This window comes from Bos javanicus, chromosome 6, assembly GCF_032452875.1.
Source record: "Bos javanicus breed banteng chromosome 6, ARS-OSU_banteng_1.0, whole genome shotgun sequence".
In the NCBI taxonomy this organism is placed as follows: domain Eukaryota; kingdom Metazoa; phylum Chordata; class Mammalia; order Artiodactyla; family Bovidae; genus Bos; species Bos javanicus.
Genome location: NC_083873.1, coordinates 92,721,774 through 92,745,328, shown reverse-complemented (window position 1 = coordinate 92,745,328; position 23,555 = coordinate 92,721,774). Strand labels below are relative to the sequence as shown.

The 23,555-nt window shown below is 36.6% G+C and overlaps 1 protein-coding gene across 4 annotated transcripts in view; it reads left to right on the top strand.

The window, feature by feature from the left end:
- The window catches only part of CNOT6L (CCR4-NOT transcription complex subunit 6 like), a 114,275-nt gene that overhangs the window by 68,699 nt on the left and 22,021 nt on the right, over window positions 1-23,555 (top strand). For all 4 annotated transcript variants that reach the window (XM_061420566.1, XM_061420564.1, XM_061420565.1 and 1 more), the window contains 3 exons: window positions 8,357-8,425; window positions 10,952-11,109; window positions 13,353-13,507. In XM_061420566.1, coding sequence (XP_061276550.1) covers window positions 8,357-8,425; window positions 10,952-11,109; window positions 13,353-13,507 — 382 coding nt within the window. The remainder of the gene's footprint in view (window positions 1-8,356; window positions 8,426-10,951; window positions 11,110-13,352; window positions 13,508-23,555) is intronic.

Sequence of the window (23,555 nt, the reverse complement as noted above, 5' to 3'; positions counted from 1 at the left end):
CTTTCAAATTTCTCCACTCCCCCAAGTGAAAGTGTAGGGATTTTATTGGGGATGCAGTAGACTGCTCAGCAACACAGGTTTGAACTGCACAGGTCCACTTAGATGCAGATTTCTTTTCAATGAATAGTACTATAGGATCTAAAATTGGTTGAATCTGTGATGTGGAACAGAGGATACAAAGGGCTGTAAGGTTATATGTGAAGGTGTTGACTGTGCAGGGATCAGGGTCACTATCCCTGTTTTTATTCAAGAATCTACTGTAGTTTGCTTTGCAAAGAATCAATATATTTACAATACTACATTTTCTTCTTCTTTCTTGTTTTTTTAAACTTTTCAGTTCAATCACTCAGTTGTGTCTGACTCTGAGACCCCAGGGACAGCAGCAAGCCAGGCCTCCTTGTCCATTACCAACTCCGAGTTTACTCAAACTCATGTCCATTGAGTCAGTGATGCCATCCAACCATCTCATCCTCTGTTGTCCCCTTCTCCTCCTGCCCTCAGTCTTTCCCAGCATTGGGGTCTTTTCAAATGAGTCAGCTCTTCACATCAGATGGCAAAAGTATTGGAGTTTCAGCTTCAACATCAATCCTTCCAATGACACCCAGGACTGATCTCCTTTAGGATGGATTGGTTGGATCTCCTTGCTGTCCAGGGGACTCTCAAGAGTCTTCTCCAACACCACAGTTCAAAAGCATCAATTCTTTGGCACTCGGCTTTCTTTATAGTCCAACTCTCACATCCATACATGATTACTGGAAAAACCATAGCTTTGACTAGACAGACCTTTGTTGGCAAGGTAATACCTCTGCTTTTTAATATGCTGTCTAGGTTGGTCATAACTTTTCTTCCAGTGAGTAAGCATCTTTTAATTTCATGGCTGCAATCACCATCTGCGGTGATTTTGGAGCCCCCAAAATAAAGTCTGTCACTGTTTCTTCATCTATTGGCATAATGTGATGGGCCCAGATGCCATGATCTTAGTTTTCTGAATGTTGAGTTTTAAGCCAACTTTGTCACTCTCCTCTTTCACTTTCATCAAGAGGCACTTTAATTCTTCTTCGCTTTCTGCCATAAGGGTGGTATTATCTGCGAATCTGAGGTTATTGATATTTCTTCTGGCAATCTTGATACCGCTTGTGCTTCATCCAGCTCAGTGTTTCTCATGATGTGCTTTGCATATAAGTTAAATAAGCAGGGTGACAATATACAGCCTTGATGTACTCCTTTCCTGACTTGGAACCAGTCTGTTGTTCCATGTCCAGTTCTAACTGTTGCTTCCTGACCTGCATACAGATTTCTCAAGAGGCAGGTCAGATGGTCTGGTATTCCCATCTCTTTCAGAATTTTCCACAGTTTATTGTGATCCACACAGTCAAAGGCTTTGGCATAGTCAAGAAAGCAGAAATAGATGTTTTTCTGGAACTCTCTTGCTTTTTCAATAATCCAGCAGATGTTGGCAATTTGATCACTGGTTCCTCTGCCTCTTCTAAAACCAGCTTGAACATCTGGAAGTTCACAGTTCACGTACTGTTGAAGCCTGGCTTGGAGAATTTTGAGCATTACTTTACTAGCGTGTGAGATGAGTGCAATTGTGCGGTAGTTTGAGCCTTCTTTGGCATTGCCTTTCTTAGGGATTGGAATGAAAACTGACCTTTTCCAGTCCTCTGGGCACTGCTGAGTTTTCCAAGTTTGCTGATAGATTGAGTGCAGCACTTTCACAGCAGCATCTTTCAGGATTTGAAATAGCTCAACTGGAATTCCATCACCTCCACTAGCTTTGTTCATAGTGATGCTTCCTAAGGTCCACTTGACTTCACATTCCTGGATATCTGTCTCTAGGTGAGTGATGATCATCGTGGTTATCTGGGTCGTGAAGATCCTTTTTGTACAGTTGTTCTGTGTATTCTTGCCACCTCTTCTTAAAATCTTCTGCTTCTGTTAGGTCCATACCATTTCTGTCCTTTATCGAGCCCATCTTTGCATGAAATGTTCCCTTGTTATCTCTAATTTTCTTGAAGAGATCTCTAGTCTTTCCCATTCTGTTGTTTTCCTCTGTTTCTTTGCATTGATTGCTGAGGAAGGCTTTCTTATCTCTCCTTGCTATTCTTTGGAACTCTGCATTCAGATGGATATATCTTTCCTTTTTTCCTTTGCTTTTGGCTTCTCTTCTTTTCACAGCTATTTGTAAGGCTTTTTCAGACAACCACTTTGCTTTTTTGCATTTCTCTTTCTTGGGGATGGTCTTGATCCCTGTCTCCTGTACAATGTCATGAACCTCCATCCATAGTTCATCAGGCACTCTTTCTATCAGATCTAATCCCTTGAATCTGTTTCTCACTTCTGCTGTATAATCGTAAGGGATTTGATTTAGGTCATACGTGAATGGTCTAGTGGTTTTCCCTACTTTCTTCAATTTAAGTTGGAATTTGTCAATAAGAAATTCATGGAGTGAGCCACAGTCAGCTCCTGGTCTTATTTTTGCTGTCTGTATAGAGCTTCTCCATCTTTGACTGTAAAGAATATAATCAGTCTGATTTCGGTATTGACCATCTGGTGATGTCCATGTGTAAAGTCTTCTCTCGTATTGTTGGAAGAGGGTGTTTGCTATGACTAGTGAGTTCTTTTGGCAAAACTCTATTAGCCTTTGCCCTGCTTCATTCTGTACTCCAGGGCCATATCTGCCTGTTACTCCAGGTGTTTCTTGACTTCCTACTTTTGTATTCCAGTCCCCTATAATGAACGGGATATCTCTTTTGGGTGTTAGTTCTCGAGGGGCTTGTAGATTTTCGTAGAACCATTCAACTTCAGCTTCTTCAACATTACTGGTCGGGGCATAGACTTGGATTACCGTGATACTGAATGGTTTGCCTTGGAAACGAACAAAGATCATTCTGTCATTTTTGAGATTGCATCCAAGTACTCCTTTTCGGACTCCTGTTGACTATGATGGCTACTGCATTTCTTCTAAGGGATTTTTGCCCACAGTAGTAGACAATAATGGTCATCCATTCCAGTCCATTTTAGTTTGCTGAGTCCTAAATTGTCGACGTTCACTCTTGCCATCTCCTGTTAGACCACTTCCAGTTTTCCTTGATTTTATTTTTATTTGCATTTATTTTTTGCAGCCTCCCCCTACCCCTGACCATAAGTTTTGTTTCTTCAGTTTCTTTTAGGATATCTTTTTCTTCTGTGCAATCTCCTCTTTTGGTTTAGGAACAATGTTCATTTTCAGTTCAGTTCAGTCGCTCAGTCATGTCCAAATCTTTTCGACTACATGGACCACGGCATGCCAGGCCTCCCTGTCCATCACCAACTCCTGGAGTCTACTTAGACACATCTCCATTGAGTCAGTGATGCCATCCAACCATCTCATCCTCTGTCATCCCCTTCTCCTCCTGCCTTCAGTCTCTGCTTTTTACTATGCTGTCTAGGTTGGTCATACTTTCCTTCCAAGGAGTAAGCGTCTTTTAATTTCATGGCTGCAATTACCATCCGCAGTGATTTTGGAGCCCCCAAAAATCTGACACTGTTTCCACTGTTTCCTCATATATTTCCCATGAAGTGATGGGACCAGATGCCATGATCTTCGTTTTCTGAATGTTGAGCTTTAAGCCAACTTTTTCGTTCTCCTCTTTCACTTTCATCAAGAGGCATTTTAGTTCCTCTTTACTTTCTGCCATAAGGGTGGTGTTATCTGCATATCTGAGGTTATTGATATTTCTCCCAGCAATCTTGATTCCAGCTTGTGCTTCTTCCAGCCCAGTGTTTCTCATGATGTACTCTGCATATAATTTAAATAAACAAGGTGACAATATACAGCCTTAATGTAGTCCTCTTCCTATTTGGAACCAGTCTGTTGTTCTGTGTCCAGCAAAGAGTTTCAGAGAATACCAAGGAGAGATAAAAAAGCCTTCCTCAGCAATCAATGCAAAGAAGTAGAGGAAAACAACAGCATGGGAAAGACTAGAGATCTCTTCAAGAAAATTAGAGATACCAGGAGAACATATCCCCTCATTTAATTTGTGTATTTATTAGACTGTTTACATTTAAAGTAAGAATTGATATGTAAAACTTGAAATCAGCCATTTTATTATTTGTAGTCTGTTTCTTTTATTTCTCCTTTATTTATCATTTGTTGGTTTCTTATGGGCTATTTAAACATTTTTTAGGATACCATCTTGTTTTATTTATGCTGTTTTAGAGTACCTGTCTTGTATAGTTTTCTTAATGATGACTTTTTAGATATCACAATATGCATACTTAGAACAGTCTATTGATAATAGTGCCTTCTCATTTTAAGCCAATTATTGATGCCCTACTTCCATCTGTGTCCCTTTGCCTTCTCCACTTTTAAAATATAACTGTCTCTAGTATGTCCTCTACTTACACTGAGAACCACATAGATGTTACAATTTTTGCTTCAGCTATCAGATACAATATAAGAAGCTCATGCAAAGAAGGTTAATCCACTACATTTATCCTTTCACTCATTCCTTGTTCTTTCCGTTTTGATGTTCCATTTTTTCTGCTGTTAACATTTTCTTTCTGTCTTAAGAGCTTCCTTTAGCCATTCTTTAAGGGGCAGTCTGCTAGCAATGAAGTCTTTTAGTTTTCTTTTGATAACATCTTCATTTTTCCTTGATTTATGAAGGCAAGTTCTGTTGGCCACAGAATTTGAGGTTGACAGCTATTTTCTTTTAGCTCTTGAAAAAATATTATATCAGTTCCTCTGGCACCATGGTTTTAGAAAGAAACCTATTGTTTCCTTTTAGGTAATGTGTCATTTTTCTGGTGTTTTTGAGATTCTTTGTCTTTAGTTTTTAGCAGTTTCATTGTGATGTGGTTGGTGTCTGATTCTTTGGGTTTATTTTACTTGAAGTTTGCACATCTTCTTGAATGTGTAGATTTATGTTGTTTGTTAAATTTGGGAATTTTTAGTCATTATCTCTTTGAATATTTTTTAAGTCTACATTCTGTCTCCTCTCTTTCTGAACTTTGATTTTATGAATCTTAGATCTTTTGAGGAACCCACAGGTTCCTCAGGCTTTGTTCTTTTTTTTTTTTTTTTTTCTGTTTTCTTCTTGTTGAGTAAATTCTCTTGATTTGTTCTCAAATTCAATACTGTTATGTTTGGTTGTCCATATTATTTTGCCCTTCTACTTCTATTGTGGGCTTCCCTTGTGGCTCAGCTGGTAAAGAATCTTCCTGCAATGCGAGAGACTGGGGTTCGATCCCTGTGTTGGGAAGATCCCCTGAAGGAGAGAAAGGCTACCCACTGCAGTATTCCAGCCTGGAGAATTCCATGGACTGTATAGTCCATGGAGTCGCAAAGAGTTGACACAACTGAGGTACTTTCACTTTCCACTTTTTTGCTGGGGTTTTCTATTTTTTCATCTGTTTCAAGAGAATTGGTAATTACTTTATGAAGCAGTTTTATGTTGACTGCTTTAAAATTTCTGTCAGATAATTTCAACAGCTGAATACCTCTGTGTTATTGTCTGTTGGTAGTCTTTTCTCAAATAAATTGTAATTTTCCTGGTCTTTGGTATGACCGGTGATTTTCACTTGTGCCCTGGATATTTTTTAATACTATGTTAGGAAACTCATGACCTTTTAAAAACCTCAGTAGCAGGCAACTGCCCAGTTTAGGTTTAGCATGTGGGTTTTGTTGGCTCTTCAGACTCAGCTGGCACCCTCACTGTGGGAAACCAGGCACAGTACTGTTGATCACTGTGAGGTGTGGGAAATCACACTTTTCTTACCCCCTCTCTCAGTCCCCCTCCAGGTCTATTCCTCATGGCTTCAGGACTGTCTAGCACTTAGTGTGGCATGTATGGAAGATAAAAATGGGAGAATTGTTTTAGATCACATTTTTAGGTATGATGTTGAAAGATGCTGTCTCTTCTGTTCATGATGAGAGTAGTCTTCAATTTTGATCCACATTCTGGTACTGTGCTAGGACCATACAGATTTAGCTATTAAACAGTCTTTATTTGATGGTTGGCTTATATAAACATAGTCTTATCCTTTGGAGTTTGAGTAAGCTCTGGGAGTTGGTGATGGACAGGGAAGCCTGGCATGCTGCAGTCCATGGGGTTGCAAAGAGTCAGACATGACTGAGTGACTAAACTGAGTGATCCTTTGTCAAATCATTGGCCATGCAATATTATCTTTGAAAAAAGTCAATGTTAAGTAATATATGTCACACATGAATATATTATTCTCTTTGAAAGAAATATTAAAATTCTGGTGTGTATCCTTATAGACATTTCTAGACATTTGTATATAAAAATTAAATTGGTAGAAGTTTTCTTGGCATTGTATTACTTTGCATATGTGTTTTACGTTTTTTCTAATAAAATACATCCTACAATATTATTATCTAATTATTAATAAAATGTATTTTATTATTATATAATTTCTACTTTTTCCTCACCCAGCAGAATGTCTCATATACCTTTCCACTTTAGCATGCATATATCTTTTTTCTTTTAAACTATGGCATAGACTTCTGTGAAATGGATAAACATTTATCATTGTTTCTGATATTATAAACATTGGCATAATTAATATGTTTGCTGCTTTAAGCAGATAGGGCTGATCCCAAGAAATAGAATTGCTGGGTCACAGGGACATGAATGTTTTAAATTTTAAAAGATGATGCCCATTTGTCCATCCAGCTATACCAGTGTATATTCCCACCAGTTGTATGTGCAAATATCTATTTCTTATCACCTTCACCAACCCTGGATATAATTAAACCTAAATTTTTTTTGTCAACCTAGATAAAGACATGCTATCTCATTTTTAAGTTTTTCCTTGTTACTGGTGAGATACAGTATCTTTTCCTATGTTTTTGTTCTTCAGTTATTTTGGGAGAATAGTGTATGTTTTACTTACACTGTTAAATTGGGCTGTATCAAGATATGGGAAGTGTCAGAATGTTGACATCACTTTTATTTTGATAATTTTCGTGCTTTCTGAGTTTTTAACTATTTGCTAATAAGAATCCCAGCAGCTGAGGAGTTCTTTGTTTACTCTCCATTATATTTATATAATGAACTTCTGTTTTAGAGAGAGTTGCCATAGTTCTGGAACAGCACTCCCAGGAGGCAAGGTTATTTTCCAGGATTCAGTGTGTTGAACCAGCTGGATGGTTTGTTATCTTATGATGACCTTCATTACTTTCTTGGCAAGATATGGACTATGCAAAATAACATTCATTTCACTTTGTGAACAGTATGGCTTCTAAAAGAGGCATCCTTTAGCTAGACTTTTGGAACACTAAAATGGTTAGTAAAATGACACTTTTTTAAAGATCTTGGATACTTTGTTCAAAATTTCTGAGACTGCGTGGTGATGGAGTGTTTCTGCTTAAATGGGACGCGTTTCTTAGCCACTAATTCGCTGGGTAAATCTGCAAACTTGAATCAAACTGTCCTGTAATTGCAATTGTGTTTAAAAGTGAGAAGAAAAAATAGGTAGTTAAATCTTAGTGCATTTTCTTTCATCTGATAGTTTGGTAGAATTTAGTTCCATTAGTATTGACAGTCATATCTGAGCAATTAATGTTTAACCAGTGCCTTCCTTTTTTCTATATGTACAGTGTCATTCTAATCTCTGACCTTGTATCAACATTATAAAAGAAAGAATAAAATTAGGAAAAGAAAGCCCTATTAGAAAATTCAGTAGTTTTTATTATACATGCATTTTTTTTTTCTGTTTTAAAAATATTTGAGTAATTTTGTTCATCAGTGTGTTGAAACTTCACGTAGCTTTCATTTTCCCTCGGAACAAGACTGAGTCAGTACAGTTTACGTGTATAATTAAGACATAAGCCTCTTAAGGATTTAAATAGGTTCTTTTTAAAATAAATACCGTGTAAGTATAAATGCCATTAATGAATTTCTTTGTGTTCTTTTCAGATGTTAGTTTTGTGTTTTCTGCATAACTCTTCATCAACTTCCTTCAGCTTTTAAATCTTCATTGTATTTCAGTACTAGATTTTTAAGACCATATGGATTTCCCAGGTGGCGCTAGTGGTAAAGAACCCCCTGCAGTGCAGGAGACATAAGAGACAATGGTTCAGCCCCTGAGTCGGGAAGGTCCCCTGGAGGAGGGCATGGCAACCCGCTCCAGTATTCTTGCCTGGAGGAGAATCCCATGGACAGAGGAGCCTGGTGGGCTATAGTCCATGGGGTCACAAAGAATTGGGAGGACTGAAGTGACTTAACACATACGCACATGGGCTTTTATAGCTGAAGAGAAAACAGAAGCTGATTTGACATTATAAATTAGTAAATAATACTGATTTTGGAAATACAGGAAATTACATTAAAAAAATTTTTTTTTCCAGTTCATCCAGAGCAGCTTCCTCCGAGGCCATGGATTACATTAAAAGAACGAGACCAAATTCTGCCATCAGGTAAAATAGTTTTTCTTATTCTTTCTTGACTTTTTTCAGATACACTTGAAATGCCATTTGGGTTTTGTAATCGAATTAACCTTCAAATTAGGCCTTCATTTTACCTCCCCTGAGTTTAGATGAGTTTAGAAATACTGATGGGTAGAGTTAAAGTCCCGGAGAAGGCAGTGGCACCCCCACTCCAGTACTCTGGCCTGGAAAATCCTATGGACAGAGGAGCCTGGTAGGCTGCAGTCCATGGGGTCGCTGAGAGTCGGACACGACTGAGCGAGCGCTTCACTTTTCACTTTCCTGCATTGGAGAAGGAAATGGCAACCCACTCCAGTGTTCTTGCCTGGAGAATCCCAGGGATGGGGGAGCTTGGTGGCTCCCGTCTATGGGGTCACACAGAGTCGGACACGACTGAAGGGACTTAGCAGCAGCAGCAGAGTTAAAGTCCACCCTAAGGCTTATGTACAAGAATCTCGTCTTTGACCATGATGGGGCTCTTGGTTTGAAAATTATTTCTTATAATAGAGCTTTCCAAATGGCATCTTCACATAAGGTTTGGTGATTTAAGAAAAATGAGGAGTAATGAATTTTTTTCTGAAAAATTTTGAACTACTTAGATTTATCTTTCTTTAGTGGGTAGACTGATAACTCTTGTAGAGTGATAATTTAGACTGAACCAATTTACTATATTGGAAACAGAATACGATACCAGGCCAGGGGTATAGAAATGGTATAGGGTGAAGATTTGAGCAGTTTAATTACAGGATTCAGCATTTCTTGAACTTCAGTAAATGTAGAAAATATAAACCTTTATCTTTTTGTTCAGACCAATGATAATTTGACATTTATAGGGCTTCGTACTGTTTATTAGACATTTTATAGTTCAGAATTCTGCTTAAAATAAGTTGTTACTAAAGTCACAGTTTTTATGATACCTAATTTTATTTTGAAGATGAAAATTTTACTGTTTTAATATGAAGTAACCAAATGCTGATACTTAATTTTAGGGACGTTCAGTTGTTAAAAGGGTGATTTATAGCCCCAAAACTATAATGGTAATTAAACTTAAGAATTAATCCTAGATGGTGAAAGAGGTACCAGTATACATAATGACCACCAGTCAGATCCCCAGGAGACCTCTGAACTAAGTTTCTCATAATACCTTCCTATCATCTGACTCTGAATCAACTTCAGTTGAGCGTTACTTCATTTCTTGTATTCCTTACCATTTATTAAGTATTTGATTCTCACCCATGTCTGCCCATTGTAATTACCTGGGATGCTTTTTAAAAATATTAATGTCCAAATCCTAACATACTAAATTAGTCTGGAGTGATGAACATTTTTTTTTTTTAAAGTTCTATAATGTGATTCTAATGAATAGATAGGATAGAGAATTAGTGATAAAAATCAGGGATTTTCAAACTGGTGTGCTTCTGCATAGAGTCACCTTAGGATTTTGTTAAATTGCAGATTCCAATTCAGTAAGTCTTTGTGAAGCCAAAAATCTTTGCATTTCTGAGTTCCAAGGTGATAACTGATGCTGCTGGTTCCTAGAGCACACTTTTGAGTAGCAGGGGATACAAACTGCTTTCTTGTTAGTTTACTTGTAGTCTTTTTACTGGCTTCCTTGGTGCCTCAGTGGTAAAGAACCCACCTGCCAATGCAGGAGATGCGGGTTTGATCCGTGGGTCAGGACGATCCTCTGCAGTAGGAATGGCAACCCACTGCAGTATTCTTGCCTGAAAATCCCACGGACAGAGGAGCCTGGTGGGCTACAGTCCATAGGGTCGCAAAGAGTTGGACATGACTTAGCAACTGAGCATGCACACAGTCCTTTTACAGTTCAAGGGAATTTTAAAATGAGAATTTAATTTTAAAAATGAGCGTTTGATTTGGTTAAAAAGGTTTCTGTTATAACTAAACTTTGTTAGTCTGTATTCTTCTGGCTCAGAGCAGTGAGAGAAGTAAGAGACTCAAAGAAGTACTAAGTGTGAAAATTTTGTTAATGAAAGGTAATGAAAGCCTTTTAAAGAGAAAAAAGTTAAAATTTACTTTTGTAATTTACTTTTATGCCATTTATAGAGAAAAGTTTTGCTCAGCAAATTATGTGTAAAAAAGTTAGTATTGATTTAAAATTAGATTATTTTTGGCCACACCGCATGACTGGCAGGATCTTAGTTACCTGACCAGGGATTGAACCTGTGCTCCCAGCAGTGGAAGTGCAGAGTCCTAACCACTGAGCAACCAGCGAATTCCCTGAAACTTGAATTTTTATTTATTAAAATATCCTTTAAAAAATCTCAAATATGAGCTATAAGTCTGATTCTGGTAAAAGAACTTTGGTAAGGTGGATGGACTCTGGTGAAGTTTTTATATAGTTTAACAGAATCTTGCCCAAGGCGTTTCACAGTGGTGATATTTGAGTTGTGTTTGTATGGCATGTATGATCGTGTAGGTGTACATGTGATATTGCTTTAGAAAAGGTTGCCTAATTTTCTCCCTTTTGTTTTGTTTTTTTCTCCCACTTCTTAGCATCATTCACGGTTATGTGTTACAATGTGTTATGTGATAAATATGCCACCCGGCAGCTATATGGCTATTGCCCATCCTGGGCATTAAACTGGGAATACAGGAAAAAGGGAATTATGGAAGAAATTGTTAACTGTGACGCAGATATCATTAGTCTTCAGGTAACACTATAGAGATTGAATTGTCTGTAACTTAAAGGTGAATCTAAAAATTACAAAAGATATTACTTTTGGGAGAGATTTTGTGTTTGAAGGAAAACCCAAAGGAATTATTTTCTCTCTTAAGAAAAAAAGATATTTCCACAGTGAAACAGTTTTGTATAGGCCATAAACTTATACTCATTTACTGTTTTCTTAAGTGAAAATAATTTCACCATGATATTCATGTTAATTTGTGTTATGAACAAATCATTGGTATTGCTGAAAGAGAAAACTACTGAAGATTGAATCTTTAAGAAATATAAATTTAATTTATAATGGGATCTATAAAAAAAATTACTTGTCTACCATTGTTCATCAGTGATAAACATATAAAAATATTGTACTATAAATCATGCATTTTTGCCTTATTTTTAAAAGCAACCTCAGAAATTTAGATACTTTATTGAATTTAACGTGACAAAGCACCTTTTGATTGAAATAGTGTTTTACTGCTTTTCAATGCTCAGCTAATGAATGGCCAAGAAGGTTTACACATAGTTTTTAGTACTTTTTTTCTTAGCAGTTTTCAAGGCATATTAAATGCTTTAAGGTATTTTAAAACTTTAAGTGTTATAATTTCACACCTCCTTTTCTGCATAGCTTAAGAATAAAGTCATTACTTTTATAATAAATTTTTTTTTGTGTTAGAGTAGCTTTATTATTTACTTAAATTTGTGTTATTAGCCATGATTCATTTGACTCTGGAAAATAAGGAAGTAGTAGACGTCTTCAAAAGTTAAATTTTCTTTTAAACACTAAGAACTGACACACAATGACGGGAGGAAGAGGCCAGTATGGGCTTACCAGGTGGCGCTAGTGGTAAAGAGCCCAAATGCCAGTGCAAGAGACATGAGACACGGGTTCTATCCGTGGTTCAGGAAGGTCCCCTGGAGGAGGGAATGGCAACCTGCTCCAATATTCTTGCCTGGAGAATGCTATGGACAGAGGAGCCTGGCCGGCTACAGTCCATAGGATTGCAAAGAGTCTGACACAACTGAAGCTACTTAGCACACATGGAGACAAATAAGCATAAGCTTATGTTATTTAATTTTCCTCCTTTTGATTCAGTATTTATGGTAATAACAGCCTCACACTCTTGCTTAGTAAGTAAAGTATAGTATGAAGCATAGAAGCATCATAATTTTAAAAATGTTATTATAAAAGTAATACTATGTTATAAAGTGTTCATTCCAGAGAAGTTGGAAATATGAAAAGAACATAAATAATAATAGAGTAAAACATCTAATCCTGTACCCCAAAGAAAGTTGCTTTAACTCCAGGGTTAAAACTTCTGGAGTATTTCTTATATTCTTTTTAAAACATTCATTTGCCTATTTATTTACAGGTATGTTTTCAAAATAGAGATCACACTATTAATGTATTTTGTTTCTTACTTATTGCATTTAATATACATTTTCTGCATTACTAAAATTTCTCAAAGCCAATTGTATGAATACATACTGATTTAGCATTTTCCCTGCTGTTGGACATTAAGGCTGTTTGTTTTCATTGTTACAATATCATGTTGTTGTAAACATTAGCACACATAAATCATTATCTTCACGCTTGATTATTTCATTTGGAAAGATTTCTTAAAAGTATGTTATGGGTCAAGTAATAAATTAGTCTAAATATGGTATTCAGGTAACTAAAAATTCCTTCAAGTAGGATTTTTTGTTGATAGATCTTAAACTTCTTAGTTTTGACTATCATTCCTTTCCACCACAGTTGAGAAATACAAAATATTTTTTTAAATTACCTCCTAATACAATTTTTTCAATTCCCTACTGTTTAATCTGTAATATGACCAACTTTCATATTTTGTATTTCAATTTTGTTCGATTACCAGTTGAGGAAGTGAAGTACAGTAGTTGTTGTTCAGTCACTAAGTCGTCTCCCACTCTTTGTGACTGCATGGACTGCAGCATGACAGGCTTCCCTGGTGAACTCTAAATTGGAAGTCGAGAGATTTGGGACCAACTAACTACCTGTGTAAACCTGAGAAAATCATATTTTTTTTTATTCTTTTAGGCTTTACAAAGCTGCCATTGTCAAATGGTGGCTGCTATCAATAAGGTAAGGTAGTTAGATAATGTATGTTAAATGAAGTATTTTAACTTAGTAGCACTTTACTCACAGTGTTGCATAGTTTTACATCTTAGTTTTCCTCTGTCATGTTGGTGATAATGTATCTTCCATCTCAGGAAGTGGAAACAGAGCAATACTTCACTCTCTTTCTGCCAGCATTGAAGGAGCGTGGATATGATGGATTTTTTTCCCCAAAGTCACGTGCCAAAATCATGTCTGAGCAGGAGAGAAAGCATGTGGACGGTTGTGCAATATTCTTCAAAACAGAAAAGTGAGTTATGGAAACAAAGCATAATTTCTTTAATTACCACACATTTGAAATTGTCTTTGGTTTGACCCTAAAATAGACAAAAAGCTGAAAAACAGGTAATAAAAAAGTTAAAACTATTGGTAAGATTTTATTTCTTAGGCTGTGTTTTGGAAATTAGAATGTTTATCATATTCTTTATGCTTTTTTGCCAAATTGTACTAAAAATATTAAAAGGGGTATATACTTAAATATGATATTATCATAATTTTATATATATTTCCGTGAAGTAAAATATTAGTTTTGGTGTAAAAAAGAAAGTAGTACCCTTTAAGATTGGAACTAAGTGATCTGAAGTTTCTTTTAGTAATTTTTTTTCATTTGTTGTTATCATGTCTGAGTCTTTGCGAGCCCATGGACTACAGTATGCCAGGCTTCCCTGTCCTTCACTATCTTCTGGAGTTTGCTCAAACTCATGTCCATTGAGTCAGTGATGCCATCCAACCATCTCATCTGTCACCTCACCCACTTTTTCTCCTGCCCTCAGACTTTCCCAGCATCAGGGTCTTTTCCAGTGAGTCACCTCTTAGCATCAGGTGTCAAGTATTGGAGCTTTAGCTTCAGCATCAGTCCTTCCAATGAATATTCAGGGTTGATTTCCTTTAAGATTGACTGGTTTGATCTCCTTGCAGTCCAAGGGACTCTCAAAGAGTCTTCTCCAGCACCATAATTCAAAAGCATCAGTTCTCTAGCACTCAGCCTTCTTTATGGTTCAGCTGTCACATCCGTACATGACTACTGGAAAAACCATAGCTTTGACTAGACGGACCTTTGTCGGCAAAGTGATGTCTCTGCTTTTTAATGCACTGTTGAGGTTTATTATAGCTTTTTTCCAAGGAGCCAAGCATCTTTTAATTTCATGGCTGCAGTCACCATCCTCAGTGATTTTGGAGCCCAGTAAAATAAAATCTGTCACTTCTTCCACTTTTTCCCCTTCTCTTTGCCATGAAGTGATGGGGCCAGATGCCATGATCTTAGTTTTTTTGAATGTTGAGTTTTAAGCCAGCTTTTAGTTGGCCCTTTTCAGAATCATTCATATTTTATCAACTTTTCACCTTTTCCAGTTAATATTGTGTATGTTTATTTCTTGTCTTATGAAAAGTCGCTCAATTGTGTCCAACTCTATGGACCTCATGGACTGCAGCCTGCCAGGCTCCTCTGTCCATGGAATTCTCCAGGCAAGAATACTGTAGTGGGTAGCTGTTCCCTTCTCCAGGGGATCTTCCCAACCCAGGGATTGAACCTGGGCCTCCCGCATTGCAGGTGGATTCTTTACTGTCTGAGTCAACAGGAAGCTTAGTCACTTGCTTATTGACTAAATGTTTACTGAGCATTTGCTTTATGATGAGTGCTGTGCTAGTCACTATAGACCCAAAAATACATGGTTTCTGATCCCACTCAGAGCTCCAGTAGGAAAAGGAAGGAGTAAATATCACAGTGTAGTATGGTATATATGTGTTAGAGAGATGCCTGGATAAAATAAGGGAAGGCGAAGAGAAGCACAGAGCTTATAGAGGTAGGGAGTTAAAGAATTGATTGAGACAAAACAGTGGAAAGTGGTCATGACCTGAAATGGAAAACAGAAAACATGACCTTTTTGCTTTTTCAGGGCTATAATGTAGTTGATGAAAGTATGGTCAAAGGTAAACCTATTATGACTGCTTATTAAAATATATGAACAATCTTGTAGAGGCCTCTGTGCTTTAATATTCTTGAGTTTAAAATGGAAAAAAGTATATATTCAGAGGTAGTTACAAGAATGAAATGAGGTAATGAATGGAGAGGTACTTTTTAAATCATTAAGTGTCCCAGAAATATGTTTATTATTGTCATATTTCTCTTTTTGTAATACTTTGCAATTTTAGTATTTCTCTCTTACTAGGTTTATGATGCTGTGTGCATTGAATTTAGGAATTGCATTTCTGACTTGAGGGTTCAGAACCGTAACAAGCTTAGAAGGCTATGTCTGTCTCTTTTTCTTTTGTTTCCATTTGGAATTATGAAGAGTTATTATATTACTCTCTGTTTCATTCTTTTATTTGTTTTATTGAAATATAGTTGATTTACAATGTGTTAATTTCTGCTGTACAGTAAAGTGATTGCATTATGCATATATACATTCCTTGTTAATACTCTTTTTCATTGTGGTTTATCACAAGATACTGAATATAGTTCCCTGTACTGTACAGTAGGACCTTGTTGTTTACTCATTAGTTGCATCTGCTCCCCCTAGACTCCCAGTCCATCCACCCTCCACCTCCCTTCCCTCTCCCTTTGGCAACCACAGATCTGTTCCCTGTGTCTATAGGTCAGTTTTTGTTTCATAGATAGGTTTGTTTTTGTCATATTTTAGATTCCACATATAAGTGATATCATATGGTATTTTTCATTCTCTTTTTGACTGACTTGACTTAGAGTGTTGAGATCTGAGTCCATCCATGTTGCTGCAAATGGCCTTATTTCATAGAAGGCTGTCTTTTGAGTAGCTGACTGAGTGACTAGATGGTTAGAGGCAGATTCTTTTGGTTATCATCTTGAGGAAAAGAGAGAAGTATATTTTTGCCTCATAAAGACTGCCAGTTTTACAGTGGAAAATTTGAAAGCACCTCCAGACTTCAGAAGACTGAAATGTATGGAGTGAGATAGAGGTGGTATTATATAGTTAATAACTTGAGTTTGATACATTAGATAAGAAATCATCTACTAATAGAATAGGCACATAAACACTTGTGACTATTTTCCTGTTATAACAAAGCATTTCAATGTTTTTATTAATATAGGCCTATTTATTACCAGCATGACTTGTTTTGAATAAACGAATTAAGTGAATTTGAAAGCTGTTTGAGTCACTTCTCATTTATTTGTCCCTACTTTCATATCTTTTCTGTGAATTTTTAATAGAGATTTTTCATTTGTTTAATAATTAGTACACAGCCCTATAGAATTTGAGGTCAGAATATACTCTTCTAGTGAGTTGATGTGATTTTTTTTTTTTTTAACAAATTTTAGCCTAACAATAGCCATTACTTTGTAGTATTTGCATGTCAGCCTTTTTCTTTTTTTTTTTTTTTTAGCCTTTTTCTTTTATTCGCACTGATTATCTTAATTTTTAAAGCAATCCTCAGAGTTAGGAATACAACTATTTCCTCATTCTTACAGATGAGGAAACCAAGACATGGAGAGTACCTGGCTTCACAGTCAGTGCTTTTAACCACTGTACTAAACTGAATCTTTAGACTTCTTTTATATATATACAATTTGTATATTTTTTTAATTGAAATGTAGTTGATTTACAGTATTGTGTTAGTTTTAGGTATGTAGCAGAGTGATTCTGTTTTACATATATATCCTTTTCAAATTCTTTTCTCATATAGGTTATTAGAAAATATTGAATATAGTTCCCTGTGCTATATACTAGGTCCTTGATGTTTAGACTTATTTCAGCTTTTGCTATCACTTGTATCTCTTAACAGGTTATCTCATTTGGAAAAATTACCTTGAATTTCATATTAGTTACCTGTATTCACACAAATTTCCTTGAAACATCATAATTTTAAAAAATTACTGATAACACTGATGAGATGTGACATCAGCTCGTTTTTCCATTTGCCATTGTTTCTTTCTGAAGGATGATATTATCATTTTTGATTCCTTTCACAGTTTTGAGAGGGAACTCTAGAATGCCTTGATAGTTTATTAGAGGTAATTAAGATTTTGAACTCACAGTTATAACTGTTATTTAGGAAACTTTAGACAAGTGACTATTTGAAAACAGGCTTGAATTATTTAAAATGCTGTGAATTTTTTTCACTTTGAAATATTTTGTAAAACACACATGTGCATATAGGCATGTATTTTCTCTCTCTTTGTGTGTTTGGAAAACTTATTATAGGTTAAATTTTTTTAAGTCAAAAAGTTTCTCTTTGCCATATTTTGTCATATAGACTAAACAGTTAGTAGAAATGGAGTCTTGGAGCCCAGTGCACAATTTGAAGCAATCAAAAATGTTGAAAAATGGAGCTGAAACCAGACCTAGATACTAGACATACTTGCTGTTCTCGAGTTTAGCAGTTCTGATCTAATCATACTTTGCTTCAAATCAGTGAGAAAGGGAAAGATGAAAACAGCAGTTTTAGAACAATGTGACCATTACACTGTGACGATGCAGTCTCTTCTGATAGGGTTGGTGACTAGGTTGTCATGTGCTTAGTCCTTGTTATAGTGCCTCTGCTCTCTGTCTCAGAGATACCAGGTAAGACCAGGTCCTTGTTTTGCCTTCCATTTTACGACAGGTTGTTTTGTGGTTGAGAAGAGGGCATTCATTTATAAATTATATAGTATTGTCCCAAAATGACCTATTCTGATAATCCTATCTTACTAGTTTCTCAGTTACTAATTTTGTCTGTCATAGGTGGTGGTTGCATTTAGAACTTTAAAATCGGAGGTTGTGATTTCTAGTTTCCAGTGTTAGCTTTCCCATTTATTCAATCTGGAACTTTGCTTTATGCCAGTTTCGTTACCTTTCCAGTATGGATGTTAATAATAACTGTTCTGCCTGACTTCAGAGGTTTTTTATGGGGCTAAAATGACCAAAAATGTGAAAATGCTTTCAGTGGTTAAAAGAGTTGTACAAATATATCTAGAATGGTTAATATCCACTTTTTTCCCCTATTTATCTCACTCTCTAAGCTTACCTTTTCTAGATTATTTTTTGGAACTCCCATGATTACTTTGAAGGGACCCAAGAACACATTTTATAGCATCTTATACTGCATATACAATAAAAATTTCTATTTGGTTTAGGTTTAAAACGAGTGAGTTAAATGTGATTAGAAAAGATCATGGTTCACAGAAAGGAGAAGCAGAGTAGAGATTATTTGGTTGAGGTGAGAGGGGAGAAAGTAAGAATTGTTCTAAAGCAGTATGGAATAGAATATGGGTAAACTGTTTCTTACTATATTATAGATATATTATAATTATAAATATAGTATAAAATAAACACAAACAGGATGAGTTGTAGGAGATTATCTAGCTCTACTGGTGCTAGAAATCTTATTTTCTAAAAGCAGAGTCCCTGAAAAGTTCTTATAGCCCAAGAAGCATATCTATGCCCTTATTTAATTCTTACTGGAAAAAAAAAGGAATTTTGCAGAAAAAAGGAATTTTCTGTGGTGCCTCAGTTCTCAGCTATCTCTTTGATTCTTTCAACTGTTGGTGAAACTGAGTAAGATTGAGAGTGTCATTCTGACCGTTTCTGTATCTCTGAGCACTAAAAAGGGGAGTATTTGGTTATAATGACATGTGCTCTATTTAGGAAAACTGATTTTATTTTTCTGAACTTTTTGAAACCAAAGACATTAGAAAGTAGATACCTCAAGAAGATTGGGATGCTTAAGTCAGAAATAGGGCAATACAGTAATAAATCATACCAATGAGGAAGAAAACTGAAGGGGTAATTTGAGGCAGTTAATGAACCAGGTAATTGTTCAGTATTCATTTTAAAAGAAGTGTTTTTTTCTTCCCCCCAGTAAACAACTCAATAACCAAGCATGTATTAAAGAAAAAAAAAGAGCTTATGAACCTATCTTCTTTGCCATGAAAATTAAGAAAAAAGGGAAAATTGGATGAACGTGCTAAGGCAACAAGGAGAATATTTTAAATAGCATCTGCACTATACCCATGTGCATTGTGCAGTCACTAATTAATGATCAAGGAAAAAGTTCTATTTTGCTTTCATGGTCTCTATTGAGGAGAATTGTTTTCAAACTGAAAAGGCTAAGACGAGGTAAGGGGGAGATTGGGAAACCAAGAAGAGGAGCTTGGGAAGCCAAGCAAATCACTAAACTGCCTTAACTAGTTAGGTTTCCAAATCAATATAATTATATCCCATGGTATTAAAATATCTTGCCAAAGTATGATTAGAGAAGTAGATGGCATGAGTCATCTATAGTGAGCATTGGAGTATAGGAGCAGTTCTAGTATATTGGAGACGAATAAACCACCTCATTTGCAAGCCTCAGTTTTCCTCATCTTTTTAGTGGTAATGAGCATTGGTTTGGCCAAAAAGTTTGGCTTTTTCCACAAGATATTAGTCGAATGAACTTTTTGGCGAACCCAGTAGTATTGTCTGTCACAATTTGAGTTCTCCAGAAACAAGACTCCCAAGTTAGTTTGGTGTTCAGGGGTTTATTAGGGATCAAAAGCTGTGACAAGGAAAGGGGGGAAGAAGAATTGAGCATAGAGAGTAGAACTGTGTTGCACATCAGACAGCCTCAGTTGACCCCACCTGTAGCTTTGGAGCTGAAATGGCCTGTGAGAGTTAATCTAGGAGGAACCAAAATCCCCAGACCTTTATCTTTTGCTTTTGATCTGTAACGTGCCACTCCCAGAAGTACTTGGACTTTGGTGAGGCTGCCCTCTGCAACTGGAGCAATTCCTGAAGGACTGATGAGGCATCCAGGTAGCATCTCTTCATGTCCACACTTTGCAAAGTTTTAACAAAGTTTTAGGACTAATAATATGAAGTAATTTCACAGGTCTTGATACAGAGTAGATCCTCAATAACAGATGGCTTATTGTTTTAAATTTGTTCTGCACTGTTCAGAATTTTGATTATATAAGAGAAGACATATGCATACATATAAGATTTATAAAAAACCAAAAAGCTGGCAAGGATATTTTAATCTTTTGGAAAACTAGAATATTGTTTCAAAGTGCCCTTAATATCTGAATGGGTGAACTAATGAGCAGGAATATAAATGATACTCAACAGAAATAAAGTCTGCAATTCTTCAATTATTAAAAGAAAGAGGAAGAGAGAAAATTATTTGAGATCACAGAAAAATGTTTATATGCAAAACAAAATATTACTACACTAATGAATCTATTACTATAACTAATCTCATTAATTATAATAACTTATATTCAGAAGTACCTTAAATGCCTAACAGAATAGTTCAATCATGGTGAATTTATTTAGTGGACTATAATGCAACCATCGGAGAAGGCAATGGCACCCCACTCCAGTACTCTTGCCTGGAAAATCCCATGGACGGAGGAGCCTGGTAGGCTGCAGTCCATGGGGTCGCTAAGAGTCGGATACGACTGAGCGACTTCACTTTCACTTTTCATTTTCATGCATTGGAGAAGGAAATGGCAACCCACTCCAGTGTTCTTGCCTAGAGAATCCCAGGGACGGGGGAGCCTGGTGGGCTGCCGTCTATGGGGTCGCACAGAGTCGGAGACGACTGAAGTGACTTAGCAGCAGCAATGCAACCATAAAAATTGATTGTTGAAGCAAATATTTGGGGTATATCTATAAACCTGGGTTTATCTGTGGACCTGATAGATATAGATATACCCAGGTCCCCTCCCTCCTGGACCTCCCTTCCATCTCCCTCCAGTCCCACCCTTCAACCTGTCACAGAGCCCCTGTTTGAGTTCCCTGAGTCATACAGCAAATTCCCATTAGCTATCTGTTTTATATATGGTATTGTAAATTTCCATGTTACTCTCTCCATACATCTCATCTTCTCCCTCCTCCCCTGCCCCCATGTCCATAGGTCTGTTTTCTGTATCTGTTTCTCCATTGCTGCCCTGAAAATAAATTCATCAGTGCCACCTTTTCAGATTCCATATATATGTGTCAGTATGTAATATTTATATTTCTCTTTCCAACTTACTTCACTCTGTATAATAGGCTCTGGGTTCATCCACCTCATTAGAACTGACTCAGATGTGTTCCTTTTTATGGTTGAGTAGTATTCCATTGTCGGAGAAGGCAATGGCACCCCACTCCAGTACTCTTGCCTGGAAAATCCCATGGATGGAGGAGCCTGGTAGGCTGCAGTCCATGGGGTCGCTAAGAGTCAGACACAACTGAGCGACTTCACTTTCACTTTTCACTTTCATGCATTGGAGAAGGAAATGGCAACCCACTCCAGTGTTCTTGCCTGGAGAATCCCAGGGACGGGGGAGCCTGGTGGGCTGCCGTCTATGGGGTCGCACAGAGTCGGAGACGACTGAAGCGACTTAGCAGTAACAGCAGCAGTATTCCATTGTATTTATGTACCACAGCTTCTTTATCCATTCATCTGTTGATGGACATCTAGGTTGCTTCCATGTTCTAGATATTGTAAATAGTGCTGCAGTGAACTTTGGGGTACATGTGTCTGTCTTAGTTTTGGTTTCCTCAGCGTATATGCCTAGGAGTGGGTTTGCTGGGTCATATGGTGATTTTATTCCTAGCTTTTTAAGGAATCTCCATACCATTTTCCATAGTGGCTGTATCAGTTTGTGTTCCCTTTTCAGCACACCCTCTCCAGCATTTATTGTTTGTAGACTTTTTGATGATGGCCATTCTGACTCGTGTGAGGTGATATCTCATTGTAGTTTTGATTTGCATTGCTCTAAAAATGAGTGATGTTGAGCATCTTTTCATGTGTTTGTTAGCCATCTGTATGTCTTCTTTGGAGAGGTGTCTGTTTATGTCTTTTCCCTATTTTTTGATTGGGTTGTTTGTTTTTCTGGCAATGAGTTGTATGAGCTGCTTATATATTTTGGAAATTAATCCTTTGTCAGTTGTTTCATTTGATACTACTTTCTCCCATTCTGAGGGCTGGCTTTTCACCTTGTTTATAGTGTCCTTTGCTGTGCAAAAGCTTTTAAGTTTAATCAGGTCCCACTTGTTTACTTTTGTTTTTCTTTCCCTTACTCTAGGAGGTGGGTCATAGAGGATCTTGCTTTGATTTATGTCATCAAGTGTTCTGCATATGTTTTCCTCTAAGAGTTTTATAGTTTGGGGTCTTACATTTAGGTCCTTAATCCACTTTGAGTTTATCTTTGTCTATGGCATTAGGAATTGTTCTAATTTCATTTTTTCACATGTAGCTGTCCAGTTTTCCCAGCACCCCTTATTGAAGAGGCTATCTTTGCCCCATTGTATATTCTTGGCTCCTTTGTCAAAAAGAAGGTACCCATAGGTGCGTGGGTTTATCTTTTTTTGGTTCTCTGTCTTGTTCCATTGGTCTGTATTTCTGTTTTTGTGCCAGTACCATACTGTCTTGATGACTGTAGCTTTATAGTATGGTCTGAAGTCAGGAAGCTTGATTCCTCCAGCTCCATTCTGCTTTGGCTATTCAGGGTCTTTTTTTTTTCCATATGAATTGTGAAATTTTTGTTTTAGTTCTGTGAAAAATGCCATTGGTAATTTGATAGGGATCACATTGAATCTGTAGATTGCCTTTGGTAGTATAGTCATTTTCACAATATTGATTCTTCCTACCCGGGAACATGGAATATCTCTGCATCTGTTTATGTCGTCTTTGATTTCTTTCATGAGTGTCTTACAGTTTTCCATGTACAGGTCTTTTGTTTCCTTAAGTAGGTTTATTCCTAGATATTTCATTCTTTTTTGTTGCAGTGTTATATGGGATTGATTCCTTAATTTCTCTTTCTGATTTTTCATTGTTAGTATTTAGAAATGCAAGTGCTTTCTGTGTATTGACCTTATATCCTGTGACTTTGCTGAATTTACTGATTAGCTCTAGTAATTTTCTAATAGTTTCTTTTGGGTTTTCTATGTATAGTATCATGTCATCTGCAAACAGAGTTTTACTTCTTTTCTGATCTGTATTCCTTTTATTTCTTTTTATTCTCTAATTGCCATAGCTAGGACTTTCAAAACTGTGTTGAGTAATAGTAGTGAGAGTGGACACCCTTTTCTTGTTCCTGATCTTAGAGGGAATGAAGCATATGGTATTTTATAGGGAAATGTCCCTGTCTATATTAGAGTATTATTAATAGGTAAAACTCTGAGTAATATTCTAATTGTATAAAAAATGCACACACATGCTTGAGAGAAAAGTCTGGGGAAATATGTTGAGATGTTGATGGGGGTGTTGGGATGCAAGTAACTTGACGTTTTCTTTACTTTTTTCTCATTTCCCAATCTTTGTATGTTACTTAATAAAATAATTTTTTTCACTGTTTGGTTCTTAAGCATCTATAAATA